This window comes from Equus quagga, chromosome 11 (genome assembly GCF_021613505.1).
Source record: "Equus quagga isolate Etosha38 chromosome 11, UCLA_HA_Equagga_1.0, whole genome shotgun sequence".
NCBI classification, from domain to species: domain Eukaryota; kingdom Metazoa; phylum Chordata; class Mammalia; order Perissodactyla; family Equidae; genus Equus; species Equus quagga.
Genome location: NC_060277.1, coordinates 83,969,462 through 83,995,183, shown reverse-complemented (window position 1 = coordinate 83,995,183; position 25,722 = coordinate 83,969,462). Strand labels below are relative to the sequence as shown.

Below are 25,722 nucleotides of genomic sequence, written 5' to 3'. Positions count from 1 at the left end.
ATAAATATACTAAACAAACACAAGGGGACTGCCATGAACAGGGAAGTATTCATGTATGTAAAGTACCTGACACATAATAGGTGCTCCATAACCAATATATAATATCTACCAAAATAACTATTGTTAACACTGGCCAATATTACATAGTCACTGGCCAGCTAGACAAGTCTACTCCGCTGGCCTTATAGACAAAAGATTACAAACTACATCAGTGGGAGTTTGTGTAGGACTTGTAGCCTTTATGAATACTAATAGATAATGCTGTAATATCCTAACTCACCATTTAACATGATATGCCTGCTATTAGTCTTTATATTTTTATGTATGTTGATTTTGTCTCACCAAATAAAGTTTTCTGAGAGGAAGGACTGTGTATTATAAGTCTCTGCATTCTTCAAAGTTTTTTACACGGGGTATTATTTGTAAAGTAATTTGCTTTGGTTTTCCTCTGGTTAGGTCAAGCGACTGTTTCTTTGCTTTAAAATGGTCAAATAGATTTGTACCTTCCTATTTTATTTGTCCAGGGTGAAATGTGAGGGAGCTAAGAACAGTATGAATGTGACCATCCACAACAGGAACTACTCAGTTTTCACAAACAAAAGACCCACCTCTTACTTACCAAGACAGAATAAAATGTTAGCTGGCTAGTACTGTACAACAGCACACAACTTCCAAGAAAAGGCTTTTATTCATATGTGAAGGCTCCAAACTGGAGGTAGATGAAGGTATATCGATCCTCTAAAAACCAGGCTAGACGTGTGCATCTGGACAGCAGTCACGAGAGGCTAAATTAGAGGAAATGGTGCGATCTTAGTCTTAACCACAATTTCATTCCTCTAACACGCTAATGATGTGAGGTGTATAATCCGAAATACACAGAGATGATGTTTGTTCACTTTAATAAGTTCAAACTATCTCGGGCTTTTATTCCTACCTGTATTTTTCCTGTGTAAGTCAATTCTAGCTGGAATGGGAATACGGCAATCCCGGCCAAGAGGAGGGAAATATTCTATTATAAAACACAGACAACTGGTGCAAGTTTGCATGATGGGCGGTAGCAGCAGCTGCTTATTCGTCAAACTTTATAAGAGAAATTGAAGACTTTTTGGGTGGCAGTTCCTCTCCCAATAACTAAAACACAGAAATAGATCTTACACAGCTGAAATCTAACTGGTATTAAAAGTAAACATTTTATTATATAACAGGAATTAAAGTTTTCAAAAATTTTCACCAACGAAACCAAAAGCCATTCTCAGCACAATGAGAAATTTTACAATCAAAATGACCTTTCATTTTCAGAAATCTGACTGAAAACAAATGGTTAAATATGCTGCAAACAGACAGGGCCAAGTTGTTCTGTCTATTGTGGCAGATGAACAAAGTGTGGGCTACGGAACCACTGGCACGATGGTGACTGAAGCAGGTGAGGCAGGAAGGCAGCTAAGCAGGATGCTCGGACTCAGCCCAGGGGTCCGTCTATGATCCAATTCTGGTCAGTCTGATGAGTCACTCTGATCCAGCACAATTATCCTATGTGCGTGTTTTTTAAAGAACAAAAAAGGTACTTTTGAGTTGGTGTGTATGTTTTTTAAAGACACAAACAACAGCCTCTTTCTATTCAGTTACATTTGAGGAAAATGGATTTTGATCTTTATAATCAAGGGAGATTATGATCAACTAGTGTATCGTGGAAATGCAAAATGACTGCAAAGCAACTTACAGTAGCATCTTCTGTACTCCCACCAGCCAAAACTCTTCTTGTGCTGACTCTACCAATTACTTAACCAAAGTTGGCATTAATTTCACCTTATATTTTAATTAATTATAAACATTAACACAAAAAACTGAGCAACTTTGAATTCAAGTCTTTGTCATTAATGTTAATTTGGATGCTGGTAAATGTTTAAAGTCTGCTCGTGTGAACTTTGACCTACAGACATCTGATATATCATTACCTGGATGGTTCAGACCAACCCAGTCGCTTCCAAATACAGGGTTTAAGTTCCTCTTGATGAAATATAGAAGGAAGAAAAAACAACCTGATTACTTTCTAGGTCAAAGGGTACCAGTATTCAGAAGTCACATTAGTGCTATCTCTCTAGTATAGGGTGAACTGTTTTATCTACAAGAGTTGCTTCCTTCTACAAAAATAGAATCGTTCTAAAAACACAGTTAATGGGCTTCCCCTCCCAACATTCTGCAGCTCCCTGTCATAGCAATGGACCCTTAGGAAGCTAATTCACAAAGTCCCTCCATTATGTTCTCACTGAATTCAATACTAGCTAGATGCTCACACACTCTGGGCCCTGTGCCAGTCAGGGTCCTGGAGAAAACAGAATGCACCCCAGGCTCTTTAATGAAGTGACCGTTTACAGAGGTGTAGTTGGAATTAAGGGAGCAAAAAAGGGATGACAAGGCATCCAGGGACTAGCAGCAGTGGGAAGTCATTATCATTTGCAAGTCTGAAGGGACTGGCGGGGTGCAGAAGTGGGGCAGGATGGTTACTGGAACCCAGTGAGAGCTGGCACTGCGAAGGATGGGCAGCCTAATAGAAGCTGTGCTTGTGGAGGGACACCACTTCTATGCAGAGACGAGGGGCTGAAGTGAGCAGGTAGGGGAAGTCATAACCCAACTGCTCTCCTGCCCTCTGATCTTCTGCTCGGGCTTCCCCCCGGCTAGCAGGAAGCCAGTTGGCCAGGAAGCCCATGAGATACTGACCCTTGTGGACTGGGGCACAAAGCAGGGCAAAAGAAAGGACAAGAATGAGAATGGACTGGGAAAGGCATGAAAGGGATACCAGATGATCTGAAAGAGCTAATGTCTCTAACTTCCTGAGTAGGAGGAATCCAAATATAGGAGGGAGTCATTTGTGAATGGTGCCTTAAAACTCTATCAAAATGGTTTTGAAATTAAGGTTCATTTATATCTTTCACATTGCTTGTAGACTCCATTTAAATTCCACAATTTATGATTTCTTACTGGATTCTGTAGCCTCTGTGTGAGTTAAATTTAGAACTCTTTCGACGACACTAGACAATTAGAAGCAAAACATCTTTCCAGACAATGTGCAAGATAAGGATGATGAGACTGACAAAAGGCTTGCTTTAGAAATAGAACTGGATATTGTTACTGTTTTCTGATGAAGATATGATTGGCAATTAACAGAAAACCTGGGCTGAACTACAAGGAAAAAGTGTAGGAGGATGATGTATAGCAACTGGGAAACATTTCTAAATAACTTTGATGCTCATCAAAGTCCAAGGACTCCAGACTACATTCTAAAGAATCATTCCTTCATACCTTCTTCAGAAGTCCCTAAAAAGCTCTCTGACTTCCTTCTCTCTGGCTTGGTGCTTTCTTCCCCTTTTCTCTTCTTTTTACCAACTTCTTGATCCTTGGTATTCACCTCCCTTCAATGACAATGATTTTGGGTATCAAACCATATGCACAAGGGCCAGGGGAACAGGACTGTGCTCCAAAAGAAATATAATAATAGCCAGTACTAATGGAGTGTTCCCTATTGGCCAGGCATCAGTTCAAATGCTATAATGTGTATTAAGTCATTTAATTCTCATCACAACTACATAAAGCAGTTACCATTACCATCCCCATTAAGTGATAAGGAAGCTGAGGCACAGCTTACATGCCTGGTAAGTCCTAGAGCCAGGATCCGACCCAGGCAGTCTGTCTCAGACTCTGCTCTCAACCACTAGGCTGTATCGTCCCAAAGAAAAAGAGCGTTTCACTTACGTTATAATTGGTGTCCTTTTTACAACCGCCATTTATTTTCTACCTTATCTTCACTTTCTGAAACCCTCTGAAGTGAAATATCTACTTGAAGTATCTAATGATTTAAGACCACATCCGTCAAACCAGTAAGCAGAAACCATCTCCCCCACTCAACTATAAGCTCAAGGGCAGAGATGTCCTACCTCTCTGCCCCTCCAGCCCCCAGCACAGCACTCAGCTCATTGTCTGTGCCCAACAGATGCTGGCTGAACTAAACTGACAGTGCTTAGGGATTTTCCTTCTGTCTTCATTCACCGGATATTCAACACAAAATATGTAAAATGAGAGAGAAAGTAAAGCCAGCTAGGTTGAAAAGGATTTTTTTCCTCCTAACCTCTCATCACAGAATCCTAGGCTCTAGAGTTGGAGGAAGCCTTTGGGTTAGCATTTACCTCAGTCCAAATGTCCTGGACCAGAGTCATCCAGCCTGTGCTGGAGTGGGGGAGCAGTTGTTAGAGTAACTGTAAAGGCAGCTGTTTCCTCGGTCAGATAGCTATGGTTATTAGAAAGTTTGTGCTTTACTGAATAAAAGTCTCTTACTCTGCAGTTTCTAGTCACTAGCTCTGTCCTTCGGGGCAGAAAAGAGTAAGCTGACTCTCTCCACTTTATAATATTTCAGGTATCTGAGGGCAGCTATCAAATTCTCTACTCCATCTGCTTGTCTCAGGCTGAGCTTCCCCTGCTCCTTCAGCTGTTCTCATATGACATGGTTTCCAGACCTCTGAAGCCACCCTTTTCTGCCTGTGAATGTTCTTTTTAAAATATGACGCCCAGAAAGAAGCCATACACTGTCTCCTAGGAGTCCTCTAGCCAGCATGAGATATCACCTTGATCTGGATAGTACATTTCTGTCTGCTCAGCGTTAATGCTGCATTGATCTTTTCAGCACCTGTAGAAAACTGAGGCCTCCTAGAGTCACTGTCCATGCGTTCTTTAAGAGGAATTTCTTGAATTCTTACTATGTCTCAAAATGCATGCTAAATGCTGAGCATATAAAAATAAGACATACTTCCTGCCTTCAATGAAATTACAGTGAGTAGGAGCTTCTGATAAAAAATTCCCCATTAGGTCAAATCTCTCACATTCTATACTTTTGGATCTAAACGTTTACTTTCATCTTTTAGAGAAATCTAACATTTCTACCTGTCAAGAGCATTTTGAATCCACAATCTATCACCCATCACATTAGCATTCATTCTTAGATTTGTGTTATCTAAAAATGTGATAAGCATGCCTTTTCTGATTTAATTCAAATGACTGATGAAAATGTTGAAGGTGACAGGGCCAAGATACAGCAATCTTACAGGCCTCTCTCCATACTGATATCAATCTGCTAATTAATGCCTTGAGCACTGTGGGTGGAGGAAGAGGGGCAGACAAGAGTCAGGGCTGGTTCATCTACAGCAATGTAATGCCATCACCAGACATTCATTCTCCAAGGAGCTGAGGTATTTTTTAAAAAACTAAAATCTAGCCCCCTTTCCTGAAAAAGAAAATGATCCCCTGAAGGAGAGCGATAACCTTGCAGAGCCCTTGGGGAGATCCTGTAGCTCCATGCTGTCCTCAGGTTGCTGCAGCCATCTTTCCAGGTCCTCATCCAGAGTAGAGTGAGCTCTGTCCAAGGGCAAGTGAAGCAACTGAGACAACAGTCATTTTCTCTCTCCCTTGACAAGGAAGCATAGCACTTTACAGTGGGAAAGGACTTTCAAACTTGTACTTTCACTTGTTTCTCATGAGAAAACGAGAGATTGGTGAGATTCTATCTGGAATTGTAGAGGTCACTTAGATCTGATTTAAATGTGGACCCGAAGCCTCTGTTAGCCCCTGACAAAAGCCCAGCACCCATGAGATAGATCACTATCTCCCAAAGTCCAATACTAGACTCTGTCTCAGTTCTAGGTCATTAAGTCAATTTCCACCTGAGGCTAGAACTGTACACTCATTCCTACAAGTGTTTTGGATTAAGAAGAACCTCTGAGGGCCAGCCTGGTGGTGCAGCGGTTAAGTTCGCAAGTTCTGCTTTGGCAGCCTGGGGTTCGCCGGTTCAGATCCCGGGTGTGGACATGGCACTGCTTGGCAAGCCATGCTGTGGTAGGCGTCCCACATATAAAGCAGAGGAAGATGGGTACAGATGTTAGCTCAGGGCCAGTCTTCCTCAGCAAACAGAGGAGGATTGGCAGCAGATGTTAGCTCAGGGCTAATCTTCCTCAAAAAAAAAGAACAGAAAAGAACAGCCTCTGGGGCTAAAAGATGCAGAATATGTTTTCAGAAGGCCTGAAAAGTCCTACCCATCTGAAAAAATATCTTCCACTCTGGCCTGGTGCCGAGAACTGAGATGACTGAACATCTGTGGGCATCTATCTGTGTCCAGCACAGCCAGCCCTTTTGGAAAAGGAAGAGACAACAACAAGAGTAGCTAACTTTTGATCATGTACAAAGCATTTTATATTTATATAACCAAATGTAACTCGGCCTTTTTGAGCTTATCTTCATTTGCCTTAAATAATGGCAGAGATTTTTACTGAAGGTGTTTTTGGGAGATGGGAGGACTGGATTTACAACATACACTATAGACAAAGATTTCTAAAACTTAAAAAAAATTCTTACCTTCCTCCCCCTTTGCCTCTTTGTCTTCTCAGTCTCCCCAAAATCCCTCTCCACACTTCCTCACAGATCCCAGGGATCTAGTTTCCTCCTTCACCTCCCAGACCTTCCCTTCCAGGTCTCTCTTTTCCTTCCTCATAGAAAATCATTTAGCTTTTGAAAAGTGTGACACAAACTGGATTTACTACCCAAAAGTTATTCATAAAACACCTCTCTCATACCTTCTTCTTTTATAGCAGCTGAAAAGCTAAAAACTCAATTTCCAGTCTGCCTTACAACTGAGGGGGGTCATGTATCACATTTGGCCAATGAGCTCTAAGTGGGCATCTGCTGGGAAGGGTTTCTGAGAGTTTTTGCTTTCCAGATAAAAAGGGGCACAGCCAGCTAGAACATTCATTTGGCCCACCCTCTTATCTCTGGTTGGTGTGTGGGACAGCAGCCATCTTGCAACCAGGAGGTGACAAGCCTGACAATAAAGGCCAACATGCTACAAGTGGCAGAGCAGGAAGATCAAAAGAGCCTAAGTCCATGGTGGCTTTGTGGAGCGGTCACACCAGCCATGCTCTGCCAACCTGTGGGCCTCTTGTTATGAGACAAACTTATTTAAGCACAATGGTACAGTTTTCTATCATTTGCAGCTGAAAGAATTCTGCAGGGCTACCCCAAGGATCCACAGGACCAGAATCAGGATGAGGCAAGGTGCAAGGGCAGATTCAGATCCTGTCTTTCTTTAAAATTTAGACATTTTGTTCATCATGGATTTTTTGCATTAATTTTTATTTTTTAAGATATGGCATTAAAATAGCACTTATCTTGACTCCTGAGTTTTTTGGTGCCTCATTCAATTTTGTGACCAGGGAGTGTGTTTCACTTATCTCACCCCAGTGCTGGCCCTGAATGACAGGACCAGGCAAGAGAAGTCAGGAGCACAGGAGGTGAGCTGAAATGGTTTGCCTTACAACACAGGGCAAAGGAGAGCTCCCACTTAGGAATGGAACTGGGTTTCTTGAGGCAACCTTGTGTTTTTAGACTGAACTGTCTGGATGAATGCCCCATTTTCTCTTATTTGACTAGAAAGATCTAAAAATTCTCTTTAAGGCCTTTAACTAAAATGTTTTGAAAGATGTTGAAACCTGTGTTTACTTCACAAAATGAAGTAAAAACAAACAAAAACAAAAAACTTGACAAGAAAAAAACAAATAATCCTATTAAAAAATAGGCAAAGGACTTGAACAAATATTCCTCCAAAGCAGATATACAAATGGCCATCAAGCATATGAGAAGATGCTCAATATCACTAATCATTAAAAAATTTCAAATCAAAACCACAATGAAGTATTACCTCATACCCATCAGAATGGCTACTATCAAAAAAAACCCACAGAAAATTGCAAGTATTGGCAACGATGTAGAGAAATTGGAACCCTGCCAATGTGCACTGTTGGCAGGAATGTAAAATGGTGCAGCTGCTGTGGGAAGCAGTATGGTATTTCCTCAAAAAATTAAAAATAGATTTACCATACGATCCAGCAATACCACTCCAGAGTATATATCCAAAAGAACTGAAATCAGGGTGTCTTGAAGAGACATTTGTACACCTATCTTCAGAGCACCATTATTCACAATAGCCAAAAGGTGGAAACAACCCAGTGTCCACCAACAGATGAACAGATAAACAAAATGTGATATACACACATATGTATACATACAATGGAATTTAGCCTTAAAAAGGAGGGAAATTCTGACACATGCTACAAGAACGAACCTTGAGGACATCACGCTAAGTGAAATAAGTGAGTTACAAAAGACAAATACATATGATCTCACTCTCATGAGGTATCAACAGAAAGTACGATGGTGGCTGCTAGGGACTGAGGGGAGGGGGAAAGGGGGGCTGTGGTATAATGGACATAGAGTTTTAATTCTGCAAGCTGAAAAAGTTCTGGAGATTGGTTGCACAACAATGTGAATATACTTAACACTACTGAACTGTATACTTAAAAGTTTTATGCTACGTGTCTTTTATCACAATTAAAAATTTAAACGAAACAAAAAGCCTTTTAGGAACAGGGTCTATTAGGATAGTATGAAAAAAGACCATTTTTTTCCTTCTTCTTATTATTTGTCAATATCAGGAGAAAAACAGCAAAATAATACAGCAAAATCCTTTCCAAAGTCCAGCTTTTTCTGTTACCTCTCTGTGTCCTCTTCTAGATCCTGAGTTTCTTTGGTCCAAAGCATATTATCTTCTTTTTTACTGATAGTTTCTTGCTCTTCTAAGTGCCTTTGATCTAAAAACAGTTGAAAGACCTAACTTTATTAGAACAGCAACACAACAATAACAAACAATTGAGAAAGCCTGCCTTAAAATGGAGTGCAAAAAATTAAGGCTAATCAGTGGCCCCTTAAGTATGCGATGCACTAGTTCTCTTCCCAGGAGAGCAGGGGGCCAGGTGGCAGTCTGCAGGGCGCCTATTCACAGCAGCTGCTTCTGGAGTCTTGGGAGCTCTTTGGTGCCAGGTGAAGCTATAGGAAACCTTGCCCATGCCAAGGCTCAAGAGAGACAGAGGAAGCAGAGGAGAGAAAGGACACAAAAAAGAGGAGGCAAGAGACTCTGAAAACAAATTGCACAGATTTACTTTGGGGGACGACCCTGTTCTCACTAGTTAGATGTTTCTGGGTTGGAGAATCAGGGAAGAAATTTGGGTGGAGAAGGGTAGTGCCCTTTAACGTATGCCAGGCATTTTACATATGCTATCTGATTTCATCACGCAGTCCTATGAAGGGGAGGGGACTAACATTTGTTAAGTATTTCACAATGTACCAGGCACTGTGCATGGAGCTATTACATACATCATAAGGTAGGAATTATTCCTATTTTACAGATAACAACTAAGGCACAGAGACAGACATTAATCAGTTTGCCACCCAAAAGTTTTGGAGCCAGAATTGAGGTGGCTGACCTCAAGGTCCACACTCCTCCATGTACCACTGTGCTGCCAAGGACAGCATTACAGCAAGAAGCTGATGAAAAAGATCCAGGTAGCTGGCTTACCATTTGCAGTGATGCCCAGGTGACTTGCTGTGCTCTCATCCAACACTGTGGATGAGGTCTGCTGCTGCTTCAAGTGCTCTGTCCAAATATAAAAGCAGGAGGCAACACATTTCTTCCTTTACAATGTCATACTATTCTCTAGAGCAGTGGTTCTCAAAGGGTGGTCCCCAGACCAGCAGCCTCAGTATAACCTGAGAACTTGTTAGATATGCAAGTTGTCAGGCCTCATCCAAGACCCACTGAATCAGAAACTCTCAGGATGGGGTCCAGAAATCTGTGTTTTAACAAGCCCACCAGGTGATTCTGATGCCTGATAAAGTTTGAGGACCACTGCGTTTAGGGCATTCAATCTCATACAACACTAAAAATAATGATGATGACGATGATGATGATAGGTAACACTTGCAGAGCCCTATGTAGCAGGTACTGTTTCTAACTCACATACATTAAGTTAATTCAAGATTAAGGTTCACAATTAACCTTTACAACAGCCCTTGAGATTGATCACGTTATTGTTATTCCTGTTTAACAGATGAGGAAGTGCAGGTAAAAAAACGTTAAGGAACTTGCCTAGAATCACACAGATACTACGAAGAATTGTTATTAAATCCAGGCAGTCTAGCTCTAAAGTTTATGCTCTTAATCTTTACTTTATCCTCTCTCAAGAAGTTTGCAACAATTTCAGAGCAACTCAAAATTTTCCCCATCTCTATTGGCTTATATTTCATATTTTTTTACCTAGTTTATGGAAATACAGAAGGCAAAAAACATGTATAATTTCTAGTTCCTAAAGAATTGATCACTAGACTAAGACAAGCATCTGCTAAACTCAGCACACTGCTCTGCATTTGTTAGGTACTCGGTCTCCTCTAAGTGCTCTCCAGCGCAGAGCAGAGCAGAGCAGAGACAGTGAGAAGGCGGCACAGACAGTAACCCTGGGCTCGCTGCTGGCATGGCCCTGTTGTGTACAGGTGCGGGTCAGGAATCAGGTCCTACCTGGCAGCCTCTGGGTATCAAGGGGATCCATAAGATCATTTAATATAATTTGAAATTTAAAAATCCATTTTTATCCTCGATTAAAAGTAGTCCCTTATTGATCTTAAAGGATCACCTATATCCTAGGGTTCTAAAGAACCTTCCCCTTTAGGCCCTTGTCAGAAGTCTAGAGCTTTGCATGTGGGTCCTCCAAAGCACAGGTGTCAGCTCCAGGTCACTTCCCAAAGCCCTCCAGAGGGGAAACAACAACAGAGTGAAGATATACAATAACCAGGTGGGACAATAATTGTTCATCATTAGGAGAAACCACCCAAGTGCCCTCTGCCCTTTGTCTTTCTGGAAAATTACTGACCCATCTCAAACTTGGCACAGATAATTCCCACGAGCAAAATGAGGGAGGGTTTCTGCGGAGTGCACTGGGGTACAGCAGTGCCCTGAGGTTGGAATCATGGAGGAAGCCAGGTAACAGCTGCTGAATCGGGGGAGTCTACATGGTGACTGAAGACAGAAGACGCCAGGATCCAGAGGAAAAGTATCACTAAGGTCAAACTGCAAAGAAGCCCTCAAGTGCTGCCTTAAGCCATGACCAAGGAATAGACAACACTGAGAATCCACCTGAGCAGGACACGTACGGTGACGTCTACTCTCACAAGCAGCAGTTCTACTGTTGTATGAAGAAGAACAACTGGAGAGAAATTTGTGAGGACTCCCTAGGGAGTTCCAGAGAATGAAAGCCTGTATGGGGGTGGGGGCTCTAAGAGTCTGACCCAACAACCCTGTCACCTATACAACCCTGTGGCATTGGGGGAGGGGTGCGGTCAGGCAAGAAGGGCCTATGTCTACAGAAGAAGAAACTAAGGAAGGTTCTAGCAGCTCTGACCGGGTCCACCTAAGTTCCTCAGGCCAATGGTCAGGGGCTGGGAGTTCTGATAACCTAGACAGTAGCTGTCCGTTGAGTTAGACCAGGTAAGTCCTCATTTACCTCTCTCTTTCTAATAAGACACAAAACCTCAGAATCCTGAAAACCAAGTGGCGCACCTCAGGAAATTCTCTAAACGCCCCATACCCAGAATTGGACCATCAGAGGTCTGATGAGATGTGTCCTCTGAGGGCCTCTGGTCAGCCAGGCTGTCAAGAAGAGAGTAGTCAGGTCTTTCCCGGGGAAGCAAACCACCTGCCTCAAATATCTCTATAACCATGTACCATTTACTTTCAGCATCAGCTACAACTAAAATTGAGTTGGTATTGCTCAGTCTCTGAAACAGAAAATTCTGGTCTCATTAAGTCTTGTGCCACTGACTTCTCTGCCCTCAGGAAAGTGATTCATCCATGATGCCAACAGCTTTAATACCTCCTGCTAATGGCAAAACTGAAAGTACAGGGTGTCTTGGCCTTCAGAGCCAGACTTCAGGCCCCCAAGGTATGGCTGGTTTGGTTCGAAAAGGAGATAAGAATTCCTTTAAGAAAAAAAATTCATCATAATAAACCATTTGAATGTTATTTCCTCTTAGAATCATTACCACAGACACTTTAAGTAACAAAACGACAAGAGACACAGGCCAATTATCCTGGCCAGGCTTCAGTAGTCACCCATTTTATCAGGAAATTGCCCCTTGCTGAATTCTGTACATTTCCTCAGACCTTCATAGGGCCTTCTGTACTAGTGTTCACACTTGAGACAAAGAAACCACATTGTGGCCAGCGACCATAACTAACAGGGCCATGGAGTAAATTCTGTATTGAACATCCTTACCAATTTCGTCAAGTAGCTCCTGAGATGGTGGTGGTAGCTCATCAATGTTATGCTGTGAGATGGTTTCTACTAGTTCTTAAAAAAGATAAAGGGGAAAATGACTTAACACCTTCCTAGACCTGAACTGGATTTTCTAGGCTTCCACGTGGATTTGACTTAAGATTTCTCAGTAATGAAACAAACTAACGTGAGGAGAAAACCTCAAAAATTAGCAGTCCTAGTTGAGACCTGCTAACATGTGAAGGGCTTTATTCTTCCTTTTACTCAAAACCTTTCCTACATCACCCCTTACCCAAGTATTGCTTGATCAGTGTCCCTCCCTCCCCAGGGACATTTGAGGTAGGTGAGGTACAAATTCCTAAGAGGCTGGGGACCCAATCTGGACCAGAGCTGCTGAGGGATACAGAGGCTCTGGACAGTCCAAATGAACAAAACATAAAGTGGGAGCCTTTCTCTGCAGACTATCAGGCCAGGGGATATAGGAGCAACCATCCTTTGGGCCTCCCCTAAGTGCTCAATTATAACATTAACCAAAAACCCTCAGCATAATTCACAAAATCCCTATCCCCCTGAGGGAAATTCTAAGAGCTGGACCAAAGACACAGATACTAAAATTGATGTAGCAAACGCAACATGCCTCAAGAGCTGTTAACACTCTCATACCCTTTGATTTGGAAAGTGTCTTCTAGGAATCTAGCCTATGGAAAGGATCAGAGGTGCAGGTAAAGATTTTTGTACAAAGGGCAAAACTGGGAAAGCAATATAAATTTTCAACATAAGGGCATGGTTAAGCAACATATGTAGAATGGACTATTATGTAGCCATTACATATATTTACAAATCATTTTTAGTGACAAGCGGAAATCCTCAAAATATATCATCAAAGGAAAAAACCAAGCAAGAGCTGATATACAATATGATTTCAACTATGCTGAATGTGTATATATATTTGTATATTTCTAAAAATATGAAAAATATATGTACCAAAATATTACAAGAGATTAAAAAATGGTGGTAGAATTAATTGGTGGTTTTCTTTGTTAAGCTCTTCTTTATTCTCCAAGTTCTCTATAATGAATTGTTTTACTTTTATAATCAGGGGGAAAACAGCATTTTTGTTTGAATCTAATGTAAAAAAATGAGCTCCCTTAAATTAAGCTCCCTTAAATTGCTTATGTATTTCAATATTAAACACAGGGTACCTTTCGGCAGACTCCTTCTCTGCATGGCATGGGATGATGTATCCGGTGCCTTAGCAATGCTGGAGGAACCAGCCCCAGTAAATGTAGACAACTTTTTCTATAAGTAAGACATAAACGTGGTAATTGACGCATGTGTTAAGCTAAAAATGCCCATGCAGCTCAATCATTTCCAAGATTAAGCTTGTATCATCAATGGAAGAAGGCACTTGTTTTGTTGACTGAGTCAAACTCATTCGAATGTCACCTCCTCTGGGAAGCCTTCTCACTCCTCTTTGCCTCTGCGGCACTCACTACTTAGCTCTGTGTTATATCACACCAGTTTTTCTCACTAGGTGGTGAGCTCCTTTGGGACAGGGACTATACCTATCTTATTCACATTTGGGCACTTACAAGAGGGCCTGGCATGGTGCCTAGCACTTAGAACCTGCCCAATTAACAGTTTGTTGAACGAAAGCATAAAATCCTTTATTTCTCTACTTCAGAGTGAGACCTTTTGTGAGTCAAATGCCCAAAGAAGATGACAGTAAATTTTTCATTAAGGGCCAAAGCAAGTAATCAATCTGCTTATAGAATGGTCAGTCGACCATTTTAGGTTTTTAGCTTTAGGTTTTTAATGAGTGTACCAAGTGAGGAACCTGTAGTTTTCTTGAAGAGACTACACATGAAATATGAGGGAGAGAGAGAAGAAGAAAGAAGGACAGCAGGGGGAGGGGGAGGAGGCGAGAAGACAGCATACAATTAAGTGTTTTTACCGCAGACTATTAGTTCAGGAGTTCAGAGAAGGTGGAGATCAATCAAAACTCTCAGCGAACTAACCAGAGGAGGCTTCAAGGAGGAAGCAGCACTTGAGCCTCCCTAAGTAGGTAGAATATGTAAGCTATGAGAGGTTGGCTCTTCAGAGAAATCGCCAAACATTTCTCTGAGGGGAAAAAAGGCACAAAAACCCAGGATCCATCCTACAACACAGACTTGGAGAGGAGCCCCAGGGAAGCCTGGAAAGGATCCAGCTTATTTCTGGCTTTGTTCATAAAATAGATTTGGAGAAATCTTGGCACTTTGCATCACTGAAGGCTTTGGGCTGACTCCATGAGTGTGTAACACAGAGTAGGTCTACTTACGAGATCAGTCAATCTTGAACGGAGAGTTTCAGAGGAAGTAAGAAGGGAATCTAGGCTCTTTGCTCTCTCCCGGACAGTTGTAAATGTATCACACAAAGTTGGGATAGATTCTTGACTGTTCCAGCACGAGGTAGACCCTGTTTTAACTTGAAATGTGATACTTTCAAGGCAGTCTTTATACTGACTGGCAGCTGAAGAAATTGACCCTGTTGCAGAAAAGAGGGCAGTGTCCAAATCCTTTACATTATTTAAAACAAAAATTAAAACCTCCACAAAACTCTATACCACGGATTCTTTAAACTGTTAATAACCAAAAACAATCACTAATCTGAGAAACAGCTTCTCAAGGGATACAAAATGACAGTCTCTAAACTTGGCCAACAAAATAAAGGGAGATTATTTGAATCACAGATATATGGAAACAAGGACACTGGAAAGAGGATATTTGATGCTGGGTGTACGCAGTTGCAGGACTCAGAACTATGTACATTTAAGCACAAGGTACTACTTTAAGTTACAGACTCTGGAGAATCCAATGTTTTCACACTAAATTCAATAGTATTTAGAGTACAAAGCAGGTTTTGCATTTGCATGTCTCCACCAGTGAAGTCAAAAACCTTATTACTGCTTAATAAGCCCCACCCCTACCCCAACCTGGCCTCCCATGGGGGCATCCCCTTCAGCTTTTGCACTGCGAGAAAACACCCTTGGGATCTGCTCCTGCAGCCTGGCTTCCCAGAGCCAAGGGGACAGGGGCTGTTAGTTCCTCTCTCACAACACTTCTCCCCTGCAGGTGATTACCTGGGCTGAGTGGAGTGCTGACACTAGTAGGTGCATGGTTTATTCTGGGTGTTTTGCATGAGACTTCCTTAAAAGAACCGTCCTGCTCATATGAGATACTAGACAGGTCTTGAATGTCTGTCAATGATCTAAAGAATTAAAAGTACACACTAGCTGAGAGAAAAAGTTAAGAAAAATCAAACAATATACTGCTGAGAGGTACTTTTTAAGGATGCTCTTGATAAAAATATTTGGCAATAGGCCAGAATTAGAGAATATCTTAGAATGTCTTAAAAAGAATACTAGAGAATATCTTAAAAAAAGAGATACTAACTTTAAACATTTTTCAACAGCTAAAAATACACTATTTCCATAGATGAAAGTATATTTATGTAGAAAACAAATTTAATCTACTTCAAATATAAACATATTATTATTATCACTGTATTTTCTTGATTGTAAGATGCTATTAGTTTAGATCACATCATCATAACAGCTTTTTGGTGAAAGAAGAAACACACTCATTAAATGTATATGTAAAAATGGGAAGAACGTAGACTCTTACAAACAAGGAAACACTATTCTCCTAAAACCAAGACTTTACACAGCATCCTTAGGCAACACTTTGGTGGCCATACATGTCTTTCTCTTTCACTTCCACTGGTGACTCCTTTAATGTCTCCTCTTGTTCACCTGCAGTACTGTAAGAGAGAAAGTGATAAAATCATATGAATCCCATCAGCAGAGTGCACTAGGTTGGTACAAGGGACCAGTTTATCAGCCCATTGTGAGAAGCAGCAGGAAGGGCACTGAGCTCAGAAGTGGAAAGTCTGGGTTCTGGTCCTGGCTCTACTAATGACCAGCCGCATGTTCTCAGGCACCTCTGGGCCTTGCTCTGGACTGCAGTTTCCTCTCTAGAGATTCAATAAATACTCTCTAAGAGTCAGCTCATCTGAAATCAGTCAACAATGCTATATGACAGGAGCAAGTTCCTGAGGAAATCAATGGAGCACAGGAACTTTGCTGGGGATGGAGGGTGGAGCAAGGCGCACAGCCATGGGGCCTTACCAACTGTAAGACAGCTTCCTGGCATGAAGTATTAGGAGAGGCCAGAGAGGTTTGTGAAAAAAGTTGGCCAGAAAAGAATACCGAAGACAAAACTGACCCACTTCTACTTTAACCAATATTTGGGATTCAACTGCAATACTCCTTAAAGCCTGAATCTCTGATAGAAGGTAGTAATATGGCACAGAACACTCCTGACCAACCCATCATGGACACGGAGCATGAGCTAAAAATGAACTTTTGTTGTTTTAAGCCACTAAAATCTGGGAGTTGTCTGTTACATAGCATAATCTAGCTTATCCTGACTGATATAGCCTCTTACTAACTGTACAACCTTAGGGAAAATACTTACTCTGAACTTTGGTTTTCTTATTGGCAAAATGGAGGTAACAGTATGTATCTCAGAGGGTTGTTATATGAATTAAATTTGACCAAAAAAAGTACCTGGCATATGGTATCTGATTAGGAAATACTAGTTATAATTATTATAGATAAGGAAATTGAGATCCAGATGGGGGAAAGTAAATTGAATGTTATTATACCAGGCACTTTACACCTATTATTACTTTTTCAATTAAATTTTTCATTTTGAGATAACTGTACATTCACTTTAGTTTTAAGAAATACACTTTACCCAGTTTGCCTCAATGGTAACATTTTACAAATCGATGGAACAATATCACAACTAAGATATCAACACTGATGTGGTCAAGATACAGAATATTTCCACCATCACAAGGATCCCTTACGTTGCCTTTTTATAGCCACGTCTACTTCCCTCCCACTCCCCATCTCTTCTTTAACCCCTGGAAACCACTCACTTGTCCTTTTTCCTATAATTTTATCATTTCAAGAACATTACATAAGTGGAATTATGTACTAAATAACTTTTGGGGATTGTTTTTTCCACTTAACATAACTCTCTGAAGATTTACCCAGGTTGTTGCATGGTCAATAATTTATTCTTTTTTATTGTTGAGTATTCCATGGTACAGATGTACCACAGTCTACTAAATCATTCGCTTGTTAGCAACATCTGGGTTTCCAGTTTTTGGCTATTATGAACAAAGTTGTTATAAACATTTGTGTATGTGTTTTTGTGTGAACATTCATTTCTCTGGGATAAATGCCCAGGACTTATATTATTACTTTTAATCCCTATGTCAACATTCTTAGTAAGGATTCTTATCCCTGTTTTACAAATGGGGAAACAGAAGATAGGGGTTGAGAAACTTAACCAAGGTCACACGGATAGAAAGGCAGAGTCAGGATCTGAATACTGATAATGACTTCGTTTCATGACCCCTCACAATTTTGCTGAACAAGGCCTAACAAGGCTAAGTTGCCCAAAGCTAATTTTTATAACACGGTGGCTAATACGTTTGAAGATGAGCAATATATAAATACAGGGAATTATCATCATTTAACATTACTTCTATGAGTCTGAAACTGTGAATAAAATAATAGTACATACCTCCGTATAGGTTGGAATTGAGACTTAGTCAAAACCTCAGCATTCTTTCCAAGGCTTTTTCTCACCTGGAACTTTTCTTCACCTGAAAGAATAAAGTAAACGTATTTTTTTTTACTGAATTTTTTCCAACTCAGATTATTATTTTCATTGCCTAGAATCTCCCTTGGTCTGGTCCAGAATGAGAAATATCTGGATAAACAAAGTACTTCCTAATTGGGTTTGGACTGAGTGCTATAAACGAGGTTTTTGCTCTGAAAGTTTATTTTCCTTGCTCAGAGGGGAGAACTATACTCTGACACTCAGAATACAATCAAGCCATTTACTGGCCTTTCAGTTAGAACTGCACAGTTATTTCTGGAGACAAATGTTGTTTTGTCTTTTCAGGAAGGCAAACTGACCTGGTTCCTGTCAACAGACACCAGGGGGCGTTGAAACCAAGAACTGTTTGTTCACTAAAGATTCAAACAGAAAAACCATTAGCTAGGCATTTTCACAGTGGTAACTACGCCTCTTGGCCATCAAACACCACTTAAAGAGTGGGGGTGGGGTCTTGAGTACTAAAGAGCTAATTCAACTGTCTTCTGTTCTCCTTGACATCAAGTGTCTAAAGTTACTCCTCCCTAATTCTCAGTAAGATACTTTGCAGACCTCTGGGCAGACTGGGCCCGTAACCATTTTCCTTCCCACTAGTGTACTGCTCTGGTTTATAGAGAAGGGGATAGACAGAGCAGCCCGCCATGATGGCAAATGCTCACTCTCCCCTTGCCATTCCATAAGTCCAGATTGTCTGGTGGGCAGTGGGGAGGCCCAGCAGAATAGTGCCACCTTTGGCAGGTACCAAGGAGCTCTGAAACCCCATCAGTGGAGAAGCATTGGGGTTCTTCTTCTTGTGACCCTCTTTCAAATACCTAGAAAGCATAAACACCTAGAAAGCATAAACGAATTCCTAATAAGCACAATTTAGAGCTGGAGCAGAACTTAAAGAGATTTTAGAGCCTGACCCTCTCCTTTACTTTATCCAAGGGGAGAGTGGGGCCCTAGGGTGAAGTGACTTGCCCAAGGTCATGCAAAAAAAATCAGTGGCAGAATTGGGCTTGGACCCCAGCATGTGTCCAGTCATTATCTCTGTTGCATCGCCTGGTGGGGACATATATCAGACCCCTAAGGAAAAAAGGGAAAGGGAAGGGCTGAAAGAAGGAAACAGAGTAGCAATCACCTTCTTCATGTACTTCAGATGTTTGTAGTGAATTACTCCTGGTTTTCTGACCTGCCTGCCCCACAACTTCTCTACCCTACTCAACCCTCTTCCAACCGTAAGTAAAGTGGCCATGTGCAGGTCAGGCTCACACAGAAAGTGATCAGGGGCAGAGGCTCCACGGAAAGAGTGGGTGGCCCAAGACCCAGGTCTGGGGACTTTTAGTACATGTTGTCCTGAGCATAACTGTTCATCTAAAAGCTTACAGCTTCTTAAAATGCTCCCCACTGTGACAGAGGCCTGACTCAGATTAGAGATGGAAGCTGGAGCGTGCAGCAGGAGGAAGGGAGTAAGTTCAGAACCCGAGGCTGTCCTGCCTGGGTTCAGAATGTTGAGAATGGTCGTGGACAGCTACATGGCTTGGCAGGTGGATAACTCTGGTTTTATAATAGATGGCTGCATACTTTAAAAGAGCAAAAGTGAAAAAATTTTTAAATGTCTCCATCAGAACCAGTGGTTCACTTATCTTGCCTTGTGCCACATCCTGGCTGCTGATCCAAGGTTAACTTCCCATGAAACGGAAAGCAACTGCTGTTATAGAGAATCCAAGGCCTCCCAAGGGAAGGATGGTATGTTGACACTGTACCATTGGCTGTTGTTAACTCTTTGCTAAGACGCTAAGCAAGCAAAGAAAAGTGATGGTGGAACTCTGACTTTTGGGGTAGAGAAGGACATGGACACCTAGCTCTAGTCTTTGTTGTGTCAATAACTAGCTGTGTGGCCTGGGCAAATCCCTCAGGTCAGCTCAGCAAAGATAACGGAGTAGCCTGAAATCTAGTTTTCACTAGAGAAAACCAGAGGAAAAAAAGAAGCAACTACTACAACATATGCTCTAAGAACCCAAGAGGAGGTGTAAATAATGATGTGCGGGTGTCACGAGGCTGGTGAGCGGAGGGGGTTCATTCTAATGAGGGGAAATCATTGAGCCCAAGTTTTCTCATCTGTTTGTTTTCGGTTTTGGGGGGGGTTTTTTGAGGAAGATAAGCCCTGAGCTAACATCTGCTGCCAGTCCTCCTCTTTTTGCTGAGGAAGACTGGCACTGAGCTAACGTCCATGCCCATCTTCCTCTACTTTATATGTGGGATGCCTACCACAGCATGGCGTGCCAAACGGTGCCATGTCTGCATCTGGGATCCTAACCGGTGAACCCTGGGCTGCTGAGAAGCGGAGCATGCGAATGTAACCGCTGTGCCACCGGGCCGGCCCCTGTTTTTTTTTTTTTAACTTTTCTCATCTGTAAGATGACAGGCCTGGAGAAGGTATTCTCTAAGGACTGGTCCAGCTCTAAACATCTGTGATCTGACAGAAAATGAAAGCAAGTGATTCTTAAAGGAATCCGCACTAAGGGCTTATTACCAGAAGCTTGCGGTTGGGCAAACGCATCTTGTATTCCTTCAAAGCCCTCTTCTATGGGACTTGAGGTCTATAAAAGGAGGAAGGAGCAAAGAAATGAGGTTCACTGGAGGCAGACATTATCATCAAAAGGTTGAGAATTTCTTGATGTTCTTAAACCTTGAAAATCTTCACAAGGTTCCTGCATCTTTTATAGAAAAAGAACAAACCTGCTTCGCAGACTCGAAGCACTTATTCGTACCATATGTTCCTCCTCAACAAGCAGTCCTCCCCCACCTCCCATTGTGAGGAGGAATTAATTATATGCCTTTTCCCTTCTTTATGTCGTTATCCCCTCCTCACCTCAACCTTACAACAAAGATGTTTTGATTCCTGGGAGCTTTATCAGAGGAGCCCAAGAAGGCTGGAAAAATGGCCCAGACTGCAAAGCTGTTCTATGGGGTGAGGAGTCAGAACACTGATTCCTTTGAGGGGAGGCAGGGACTGAGAGGAAGCACCCGGATTTAGGGACCAGGAATGTTCTGTTTCTTGACCTGGGTGCTCGTTACACGAGTGTGTTCGGTTTGTGAAAGATCATGAGCTGTACAATTAAAATCCAGGTACTTTTCTCTATGTTCTAGTTTTTATACAAATGTACATATTATATGTATGTACATATATACTTTGTCTTTTTATTAATGATTTTCTTAACATCTCAGTCTGCTCACAGTAAAATCAAGAATGTTTAAAGGATTAATAATGGAAAACTAATCTGACTGAGTTTTCAGAAGCGCAGACAAGAGGAAATTATGCTTTTTGATGAATCACTGAATTCTTCTTGTCAGTCAAATGTTGTGATTGACATGTACATAATTCTCCTTTTCCTCTACCCTAACTTCCATATGGGTAAAAGATCCCAGAAAGGTGGCAGGTTAGGGGTGAGGTGAGGCGGAAATTATATAAGTAAATAAGAGAATCCAAGAATTTCATTTTATAAATGAGAATACTCTGTACAAACAGGTTCTTGCAAAAGCTAGGCAGATCCCAGAGAAAGCCCCAAGTACTAGACAGTCTCATATTTACTGCTGAACCCATGCCTCTATTCCTGGCTCTCCTACCACTAAAGCTTGGCAGGTAAAGGACTAAATCCTTACATCTGAGGATCGCCAGTTCTTCACACAGAGGAATAACATAGCAGCCTGCCTTCTCTTCCCCACAGGAAGGATATGTGAATCAGGAAATGTGAAGAAAAGTGTTTTTGAAAAAAAAGTACAAACTGCTGTACAAATGCAGGAATCACAATTTTGAGAGAAACTGCTTATGACTTTCCTTTCTTAAAAATCTTATTTTTCAGATGTTTTTTCAAAACATGAAAACACTGATAAGTCAAGGTTATATACTTTTAGGTATAAGCTATTTTTCTCAATTAAAACAATTTAAAACTAATAAGGTAACGGAGAAAGCTGAAAATGTACTTTACCCCAAACTGTAAATTTTTACCTCTAAAGCTAAGTTTTCTTGAGCCGCCGAGGAGTAAAAATAGTCATATTCTGGAGTTAAAAATTCATCTGTTATGTCCTCAGAAGACTCTGGTGAACAAGTTGATTGCACAGACTGATCCTATTAATAATGGAGGAAATCACTTTTAAGTTGGCATTCATTGTAAACAAATCCCTTTATAGCTGGATGCAGTGTTAATAATGGATTTATCTAAAATTAGCAGTCAAGTAAACTGGTGCAGGCATGACGGAAAACAGTCTGGAGATTTCTCAAAAAATTGCAAATAGAAATCCCACTACTGGGTTTTATCCAAAGAAGATGAAATAAAAAATACAAAGAGGTCTATGCATCCCTATGTTTACTGCAGCACTATTCACAATAACCAAGATGTGGAAGCTACACAAGTGCCCATTGACTGATGATGGGATAAAGAAGATGTGGTATATATACAATGGGATACTACTCAGCCATAAAAAAGACAAAATCGTGCCATTTGCAACAACATGGATGGACCTTGAGGGTATTAAGTTAAGTGAAAAAAGCCAGACAGAGAAAGACAAACACTATAAGATTTCACTCATATGTGAAAGATAAACAAATACATGAATAAGGAGAACAGATTAGTGGTTACCAGAGGGGAAGGTGGCAGGGGATAGGGCGAAAGGGATAATGGGGCACATATGTATAGTGACAGATAAAAACTAGACTACTGAGGGTGAGCAAGATGCAGTCTATACAGAAACTGACATATAATAATGTACACCAGAAATTACAGTTATAAGCATACGCACCTCTACCTCTGCTCTCCCTCCCCATAGGGAGCTGAGAACACCCTGAAGCAGGTGTGGTGAATGACAATCTTGAGTCTCAGGATCCTCATCTGCACAATGGAAGTTGGGGGAGGTGAGGTGACCTCTCTGCTCTAAAATTTCCAGAAAGAAGAAAGGCCCTGGACCACTAAAGCTGGGGACATAATTTAAACACCCTGATCCTCAAGGGCACAGACACAGTCCACGTGTTGGCATCATCTTCCAGATGAGGAGGCTGAGGCTGCTCAGAACTGGGACCCTCAGGTATTCCAGTTTAAAGGCAAGTGAAGGAGCATGATTTTAAAAATAGCAATGCAATCTCAATAATAAAAGTAAAATTAAAAAGTTAAAAGTAACAGTTATTTCTTCAGCATCTCCATTCTATCCCTTCCTTTTCTGCTTATGTCTACACTCAGGCCCTGATCACCACATGGCAGACAACTGGCTCCTGTCCTCACTTTCAATCATCCCTTTGCAGATGTTTGTGGTTTATTTCCTTGGACACTGCTTTTATCACACGCTTCCCCTTCTGTGCCCTTAGCACCTGCTATCCTTTACCTCTCACATCACAGTGAAATTTCCTAGACAAGCTTGGCCTTGCATACCTTCCCCACTTCCCTCACAGACCTGCTTCTCCAGTCAACCAGTCTGCTTATGTGGCAGGTCCTTCCAGCCCTCACATGAGAGAAAGAATTAATTGTCCTGTGAGTGGCTTGTGTGCTATGATTAAATACAATAGCATGTTCTCCAAAGACTTCAAACATTATCACAATTGTATTTTTACATTGTTTCATTCTCAATTACTATTTATATTCTTTAAACGATTATGGCCCCATGTCAATGATGACAAAAAAAAAAACAACTGTGGTTCCTTTAGTGTGGCTGGACTATGGCCCAACTGCATGCTTCTAGAATGTGCTAAACCCCTGAAGCAAGGTTGTAACCTCAATGCAAATGCTAGGAAATGACTGGACCCCACAGATCCTGCTGAGGGACAGTTGTCAGGCATGAACACACTCCTTCCACTGGGTTGAGAGCTGAATTTGGGTCTTCGAGAACATTCCAGGTGAAGGCACTCTCACACAACCTGTCTTTGTTTCTCCTACTCCAATCTGACCTCAGTCATGAGCTTTGGTATTTGACTTCACACTGTGCTTTAACAGTTGGTCTTGTCTACCCAGCTAGACAGAAAGCTCAGCGTCAGAGCTGAACCTGACACTTGTCTGTGTTTTCCCCAAGCTCCAGGATACATGATGCTTTGAGTTGAACTGACTCAAAAACTATTAGGCAGGGAGGAAAGACTTCTTCATTCATGTCAGAAACCTGAGGGCACATGCTCCAACAAAAAAGAACTACTACAGAAATTGTTTCAATGTCATAATCCTCAGCTCTACTTTATTAGGTCCTTGTGTCCAACTTGGCTCTCCAGGCCATCTTACTTACGCTGTAAGATTTCTCAATGACCACAGATGCATCAGAACTTGCTTGAAAGACTTCACTATGCTCTGGCTGCTCATTTTTCCTGAGGGACGGGTGCCTGATACCTAATGATTATAACACAATCAGGGCCAAAGTCATTCAGTGACACTCATGGCATGGGAGGGGCAAAGGGCAATGTGAGAGAAGAGATGGAAGCATAGTCTGCCAAGGGTGGCCATGTCTCACATGTCAGATTCAGTCTAGAAAGCAGAGACTGTTAGTTTAGCCTTGCCCCAGCACACAGCCCTGGATCATCACTCTTTTGTTTATCCATTCAACAGTGATGGGGGCCGGCCCAGTGGCGCAGTGGGTAAGTGCACACATTCTACTTCGGCAGCCCGGGGTTTGCCGGTTCAGATCCCAGGTACGGACACGGCACCGCTTGGCAAGCCATGCTGTGGTAGGCGTCCCACATATCAAGTACAGGAAGATGGGCATGGATGTTAGCTCAGGGCCAGTCTTCCTCAGCAAAAAGAGGAGGATTGGCAGCGGATGTTAGCTCAGGGCTAATCTTCCTCAAAAAAAAAAAAAAAATGATGCTTGACAAGGAACAGATTCTAAATACCAAAAACATCCAAGCCAATATGACCTCAATAAAATAATTTTTTTAAAAACCAAGCCAAGAGATTTTCTACCTAAGATAAATGATAATTTTAGATGTACTTTTCTTTAACTTGCAAACAACTGTGAAATGATATCCATGACCTGACTGCAAGCAAATACCAAGTGGAAACACATACCTTCAGTTTTAACTTGAAAATCTATAAAAGTGGTAACAGCAAATGTCATTTGTCTCTAGGTTTCTCTGGGATAGACTCTCTGGGAGCCAGCGGAATTTTTCCAGCTCAAAATGCAATGCAAATAAATGGGCGGCAGAGAGTGGGCGTCCACCACTGCCCTCAGTTAAAAGAATCCATTCCTTGCCAGGTTAAATTCAGGACCAGGGTCAGTGTACGGAGATTATGTTACTTCCTTTGGTCAAAGGGGTCTGCTCCAGTAATAAAAAAATTCATGAATCTCTGGATTTCTTTACCTGTGGGAAGGACAGCGGGATCAAAAGGGTATGCTGCTTTCCCCTGGAATTCAGGGTCCCCAGACAGACTGGAAAGGAGAGAAGACCAAGCAAAGAAAATATTCCAGGAAGTTTACTTATTTTTGAGAGCTGATAACTTGATAGAGCTCACCTATGTCAATTCTTCCAAGTGAACTTACCAGTGAAGCTTCGAGGCCCAGACTGTCTGCCATGCTGGTCACTGTCATGGTCACTGTGGTCTGTTTTGTCAAACTTGACACTTCCTCCTGGCTCATCATTTTTCCTGGGATACTCTGCAACTTGCTGCCAGTCCACATTCTCAGGTTCCATAATGCGGGGCTGCAGCAGGGGATCAGGCTCATTTCCAGCCTCATTCTCTAAAGTCAAACCACTCCGAGGATGCCAAGGAGGTACCGCCAGCTGCCCAGTAGCTGCTTTCTCTGCTATTTCTTTCACTTCCGCTGAATATAAGAGAAAG

The 25,722-nt window shown here is 41.7% G+C and overlaps 1 protein-coding gene across 1 annotated transcript in view; it reads right to left on the bottom strand.

Moving 5' to 3' along the window:
• Positions 1–1,181: 1,181 nt before the first annotated feature.
• The window catches only part of TEX14 (testis expressed 14, intercellular bridge forming factor), a 94,849-nt gene continuing 70,308 nt past the window's right edge, over positions 1,182–25,722 (bottom strand). The window contains exons 20-35 of the mRNA XM_046676308.1: positions 25,424–25,705; positions 24,176–24,276; positions 21,924–22,043; positions 20,448–20,514; positions 17,837–17,918; positions 15,936–15,998; positions 15,319–15,446; positions 14,518–14,723; positions 13,400–13,496; positions 12,198–12,272; positions 9,449–9,526; positions 8,588–8,684; positions 5,311–5,403; positions 3,301–3,410; positions 1,956–2,007; positions 1,182–1,530 (exon numbers count right to left, since the gene is read on the bottom strand). Of these exons, the coding sequence (XP_046532264.1) occupies positions 1,494–1,530; positions 1,956–2,007; positions 3,301–3,410; positions 5,311–5,403; positions 8,588–8,684; positions 9,449–9,526; positions 12,198–12,272; positions 13,400–13,496; positions 14,518–14,723; positions 15,319–15,446; positions 15,936–15,998; positions 17,837–17,918; positions 20,448–20,514; positions 21,924–22,043; positions 24,176–24,276; positions 25,424–25,705 (1,688 nt within the window). The 3' untranslated portion in view covers positions 1,182–1,493. The remainder of the gene's footprint in view (positions 1,531–1,955; positions 2,008–3,300; positions 3,411–5,310; positions 5,404–8,587; positions 8,685–9,448; positions 9,527–12,197; positions 12,273–13,399; positions 13,497–14,517; positions 14,724–15,318; positions 15,447–15,935; positions 15,999–17,836; positions 17,919–20,447; positions 20,515–21,923; positions 22,044–24,175; positions 24,277–25,423; positions 25,706–25,722) is intronic.